The 6,356-nt window shown below is 46.5% G+C and overlaps 1 protein-coding gene across 4 annotated transcripts in view; it reads left to right on the top strand.

Annotated features, from left to right (window-relative positions):
- The first annotated feature begins 1,767 nt into the window (after positions 1-1,767).
- The window catches only part of ITGAL (integrin subunit alpha L), a 49,892-nt gene continuing 45,303 nt past the window's right edge, over positions 1,768-6,356 (top strand). For 2 of the 4 annotated variants that reach the window (XM_047837879.1, XM_047837880.1), the window contains exon 1: positions 1,768-3,143. In XM_047837879.1, the coding sequence (XP_047693835.1) occupies positions 3,109-3,143 (35 nt within the window). In that variant the 5' untranslated portion in view covers positions 1,768-3,108. The remainder of the gene's footprint in view (positions 3,144-6,356) is intronic. The other 2 variants (XM_047837882.1, XM_047837881.1) reach the window with 2 other exon arrangements.

Below are 6,356 nucleotides of genomic sequence, written 5' to 3'. Positions count from 1 at the left end.
TGAGTGGGGAGGCTCAGACCAGAATGAACTTGACCCAGGAATGAACGTTTAGCCATTAGATGGGAGTAGTGATCCTTCCTGTACATAGTAGCTATTATGCAAGTGTAAGTCTGGCTCAGACCCCTGAACATAAATCCCGTGTTTGAGTGAGACAGAGAGAGACAGAGAGAGAGAGAGAGACATAAGTAAAACTTGAAAGAGCTGCCTTACTAGCCTGCACACCCTGGAGCCCAAACAGTTGGAGCTTGGTGTAACTCAAAGCAGGGAGAGAAATTCTTCCCGACTCTACCCCAGTCTTGGTATTTCAATGGCTTGGGCTAATAGCCAAGAAATGTTCTAGCTCCAGTTTTGGTTATAGAACGACAGCCAAGATGTGAAGCCTTGAGCAGCTCACATACCAGGGAGTAGAGCACAGGTGAAATACCTCTAAAGACTTTCTGAAATAGCAGAGACTCTGCAGGAAGCCGGAGACCTTGTACTAGCAGGTGGGGGTAATACGGCAACAACATGGCGGTGGTAACATTAATATGATCTTGTTTGGACTCATAGACTGGTGAGTCCTGCAGAAGCCTGGGATCTGGGTATGGAGGAAGCAACAAAGGCCCAGAGAGGTGAAGAGGGTCATTGGCACAACATGGCAAGACAGTACTGCTCGGAGCTGGTTCCCAGGTTTCTGGTCCTGAATGATGGGCTCTTTCGGCTACAATCAACCATACGCTGAGGGGCTGGAAACAGAGGCCCTGGAGTGAGGTCACCCAGTGACATCAGGGCCCCGTGAACTGCACGTGAATACTCAAGAGTGCCATCTGTAGGAAATCCCTACCTGTGGTATGTTCAGGTCAGCCCTTCCTCAGAAAATCCAGGTAGAGTTTCTAGAACTTTAGAATGCTCTGGTGTGCCTAGCCATGAGATCATAAGGGCCTTGCAATAGGGTGGGGGCCTCTGAGCCCCTCTGGGCCTCCATATCCTCCCCTCCCCTGAGGCCCCCTTCCGGGGGTAGGGCAGTTTCTCCCTCTCCTGGCAGGTGGGAAGAAGGAGAAGGGGCCCTGTGGTGACCAAGATATTTCTGTCAGAACCATCCTGACCAAAGGGGCCCATGTCACTGTACCCAGGAGGAAGTGGTGGGTGGCGAGCCTGGGCTGGGAGGTAGCAGCTGGGCAAGCACACCATTTGCACCAGCAAGTCTTCTGTGTGAATCAGAAAAGAGAACTTTGCCCCGATTCATCCTGGGTTTGTAGGCAGTCAGGCCTGGTGGATTGGGGGGTAAAGGGGAGAGGGAGGCACCAGCCTGCTTTTCCAGCTGCCCTCTACATCAGCCAGGCATGCCCCGAGGCTCCCTGCTGCCACACCCTTGCTTATTCAACATGTTATTCATTTAAGCACAGGAGAAAGGGTTCAGTGTGGCCCTACTGTGACTGGAACGAGAGAGGCCATCGGGAATGGAGGTAGCCTTTCAGTTGTCACCGTTCCCTGTTTGTAGACCTCATGAATTCTCTCTCATGACATCTATTTCTCTGCATTTCTGCCCTGTTCTCCCCTCACTTATGACTATCCCCTCTGTGTCCTCCAAGTTTCTGTTCTGGAGGGACCCAACTTCTTTCTAACCTGCCACCAGTGTATTATTTAATTTTATATATTAAATTTTTTTAATGTTTATTTATTTTTGAGAGAGACAGAAACAGAATGCGAGTGGGTTGGGCGCAGAGAGAGAGGGAGGCACAGAATCCGAAGCAGGCTCCAGGCTCTGAGCTGTCAGCACAGAGCCTGATGTGGGGCTCGAACTCACAGACTCTGAGATCATGACCTGATCTGAAGTCAGATGCCCAACCGACTGAGCCACCCAGGCGCCCCTATATTAAATAAATTCCTGACTCTGGGAATTCAGGCCTCTTCTTTCAACTCCTTCAACCTCTTCTTTTCGGACAATACAGCTTTTTGGTCCTAAGAGTCTAGACCCTGGAAAGCTTAATTATCCTTAGGGGCAAGGGAAGCCCCAAGCATTCACTCCTCGGTGAATACTTGCTGACTAAATATTTACCTGCTATGCTCCAGGCACTGTTTTAGGTACTGGGGGTACAGCAGTGAATGGTAACAAGAAACAGTATTTCTGCCCTGGTGGAGTTCATATTCTAACAGGTGGACAGTAAACCAGATGGATAAGTAAATTAAGTACTATAAGCTGAAGCCCTATAACTGCTAAGGAGAAAAGTTCAGAGGAGATGATCCAGGAATGAGCCATGAGGCTTTCTTGGGAAACCCAAGGAAGAGAAGAGCAGGTGCAAAGGCCCTGGGGCAAAGGTGTGTTGGACTGAACAAAGAGCCAGGACAGCAGTGTAGTTGAAAAGGAGTGAGCAAGATGGGGACTAGATTTCAGAAAGATAGTGAGATGTATCTGACAACTTAAGTCCCTCTAGGCCACAATGAGAACTTTGGCTTGTATTTTGAGTGAAATGGAGAACCACCGAAGGGTTTTGAGCAAGAAAGCAGCATGATCTGACATATATTTTTATTTTATTTTTTTAATGTTTATTTATTTATCTTGAGAGAGAGAAAGAAAGAGCAGGGGAGGGGCAGAGAGAGGAGAGAATCCCAAGCAGGCTCCTTGCTGTCAGCACAGAGCCCCACATGGGGCTCCATCCCATGAACCATGAGATCATGGCCTGAGATGAAACCAGGAGTCAGACGCTTGACCGACGGAGCCATCCAGGCTCAGCCCCATGACTTGTATCTTTAAAGGATCCTCCTGGCTGCTGTATGGAGAACAGACTACAGCAGGGGCAAGACTGGAAGCAGGGGACCAGTTAGGGGACTGCCACAAAATCCTGGCACTAGGTGATGGTGGCTTGGGCCAGGGAATGAGCAGTGATGAAGATGAGAAATTGCTGCACACAAAATCTTGTTCACTCTCCTGCGCGGAGCAAGAGAAAATTCTCTCTCATCGTTTACAGATGGACCTATAGAAAAATAAGACATATTTGAAATCATTTTACCTTACCACGGACACAGAAGAGCTGAGGCATCCAGGCCGTTGGCTTCATCTTAGATGCACAGATCCTGGGTACCCCAGAACTTCCCAGCGTAGGATCACATTTGTCACTCCTCTGTGACATGATATGCCTGAGTCCATTTTCATGGAACAGTTGGTAAGTGGAGCAACTAAGCCATCCTGAAGAAAGCTGGCATCTTTTGGGTTCAGTCTATCTGAGGCTACCTTGCCCTTGGTTAGCTGTCTCCCTGCCAGCACGATCAGTTTCCTTTTCTCTTTTCTTTTCTTTTCTTTTCTTTTCTTCTCTTTTCTTCTTTTCTTTTCTCTTCTCTTTTCTCTTTTTCTTTCTCTTTCTTTCTTCTCCTCTTCCTCTTCCTCCTTTTTTTTAAAATTTTTTTTAATGTTTGTTTATTATTGAGAGACAGAGACACAGAGAGTGAGTAGGGGAGGGGCAGAGAGAGGGGAAGACACAGAATCCGAAACAGGCTCCAGGCTCTGAGCTGTCAGCACAGAGCCCGACTTGGGGCTCGAACCCACAAACTGTGAGATCGTGACTTGAGCCGAAGTCACTCACCTAACCAACTGAGCCACCCAGGTGCCCCTCCTCCTTCTTCCTTAGAGAGAGAAGGCACAAGTGAGCGAGGAGCAGATTGAGAGAGACAGAGAGACAGAGACAGAGACAGAAAGAAATGGGGCTCACCCAAAGCAGGGCTCATATTTACAGAAGCAGCTCATCTGATGCGTGCCTGATGCGGGGCTCAAGCTCCCGAACCCTGAGATCGTGACCTGAGCCGAAGTCAGATGCTTAACCGACTGAGCCACCCAGGCGTCCCTCTTTCCTATTCTTTTTTAAGATTTTATTTTTAAGTAATCTCTACAGCCAACATGGGGCTCAAGCTCACAACCCTGAGATCAAGAGTCACGTGCTCCCCTGACTGAGCCAGCCAGGCGCCCCTGGCCTGTCAGTTTCATACTGCTCATTTGATGCAGCCAAGATAACATCAAGCAGAAGGCTCCTACTGCAGCTGCTTTCCTCAGAAGTGGGTGACAGTAAGGCCAATGCTTTGAGTTTCATAAAGTCCTCTCTAGATGCTTCATCTGTTTGAACACTGATGAGTCATTTACTAAATCGGAGCACAGAGTCTAGAGAGGCAACAAGGCCCTTGCAAGCCATGCCAACAAGCTTGGAGATGATCGTGTGTATGCAAAAGGAGAATCATCAGAGGTTTTAAAGCCTAAGAGAGACAAGCTCAGGTTTCTCAAGGTTAATATGGACCTTCCCCAGGAGGTGGAACCTTCTCTAGAGGCAGGAGAGTGAAGAAAGGAAGAGCTACAGTGGCAGTAAATTGTTCCCGTGAGAATTGATGGGCGTTTGGGCAAATGGAATGGAACTGAGAGACCCAACTGAGCCCTCAGAGAACAGACTATTTGAGATATGATAAAGGCCTGTGACTAAGGAAGAACTGTGTGTGTGTGTGTGTGTGTGTGTGTGTGTGTGCGCGTGCGCCCACAAGTGTGCAAGGAACATCCTGTCTCAGGACTTCCCCACGTGGTCCCAGCCTCAGATGTCTGCAACCCAACTCTTCAGGGAGTCATCTGCTCTCTCCAACATGGAACCTCTGATTCCCTAGAATCCTTGGGGCTTCCTTGTACTTTTGAGGCTTCCTCAGATTTATAGACCTCAAACAGAAGGGGGAAAAATGTTCTTTTGCTCTTTTAAACTGAAAACCAGGGGCACCTGGGTGTCTCAGTTAGTTGAGTATCCGATTCTTGATTTTGGCTCCAATCATGATCCCAGGGTTGTGGAATCGACTCCTGCATCAGGCTCCATGCTAAGATTCTCTCTCTCTGTCTCTGTCTCTGTCTCTGTCTCTCTCTCTCTCTCTCTCCCTCTCTCTTCCTGCCCCTCTCCCCCCACTCATTCTTGCTGTCTCTTAGTAAATAAATTAAATGAATTAACAAACTGAAAAACAAAATCTGATAAATATGTAAATGAGTATACTTACCTGCTGAAGCATACACATAGACTATAATCCAAGCAGTAGAGACTTTGAGATCATTTCCTGAATTCCTTCCATCCCAGGGGTTGTTACAGATACACTTGAAGTTTCTATAAACATAAGCCCTGATTCAAGAATCTAAATTTTGAAGATGGCCTAGAAGAAAACCTTTACTCTGGAGAGGGCTGATTTGACAATTAATTCTGGGTTAGATGCTCTGTGGGAAGATAATTAGTTTTTCCAAATACGTCCAACCTGTATGGTTAATTATTAGAACTGACATTTTTTTTTTGTCACAAAGAATCTATGGCTCTAAATTATTACCAGTGGTTATTTTTGAGATTTAGGAGTTGGGGTGGATGTTAAAAGAGAGTTTTCTTCCTTTTACTTTACATGCTTCTGTAATGTTTGAATTTTTTTTAATTTTATACTTTTTTTTTTTTCAACGTTTTATTTTATTTTTATTTTTGGGACAGAGAGAGACAGAGCATGAACGGGGGAGGGGCAGAGAGAGAGGGAGACACAGAATCGGAAACAGGCTCCAGGCTCTGAGCCATCAGCCCAGAGCCCGACGCGGGGCTCGAACTCACAGACCGCGAGATCGTGACCTGGCTGAAGTCGGACGCTTAACCGACTGCGCCACCCAGGCGCCCCTTAATTTTATACTTTTAAAAAATGTTTATTTTTGAGAGAGTGGGGGGGAGGAGCAGAGAGAGAGGGAGACACAGAATCTGAAGTAGACTCCAGGTTCTCAGCTGTCAGCACAGAGCCCAACGTGGGGCTCCAACTCACAAACCGTGAGATCATGACCTGAGCTGAAGTGGGATGCTTCACCGACTGAGCCACCCAGGCGCCCCTGTAATGTTTGAATTTTTAAGTGTGTGTTCTTTTTTGTCATCTCAGAACAATAGAAAAGAATTTGGTCAGATGTAAATCATAACCACTGCACAGAGGACCAAAGGAATCAGTCTGAATAATCTGATTTTAACTGAATTTGAAAAAGACTACCTGATATTATCTAAGTACTAGGAGGCAACTTGTCACATTGTAGCTGCCTAGCAGCAGATTATAGATAATCTGTCTGCAAAAGCCTTCCCCAGGGACAGATACTGAAAGTGGCTTTGCAAGCTGAACAGGATTTCTTCACAACAGAGGGAGAATCTGAAGGTCCTTCCCACTTTCCCATAAGCGAAGACAAGTTCCTCAATTCTGTTGTGCTTTTAACTATTTGTATTTTTTTTTAGTTACATAACTTATACATCCTCATTGTAAAAAAAGATCTGACAATACAGAAATGTGTCAACGTTATTCTTCAGAGGTAACCACTGTTTGGGAGTTTGGTTGTGTGTCTTTTCAGATTTTTTATACAC

The sequence above is a fragment of the Prionailurus viverrinus genome, chromosome E3, assembly GCF_022837055.1.
Source record: "Prionailurus viverrinus isolate Anna chromosome E3, UM_Priviv_1.0, whole genome shotgun sequence".
NCBI classification, from domain to species: domain Eukaryota; kingdom Metazoa; phylum Chordata; class Mammalia; order Carnivora; family Felidae; genus Prionailurus; species Prionailurus viverrinus.
This window is presented reverse-complemented; position numbering and strand designations above follow the sequence as displayed.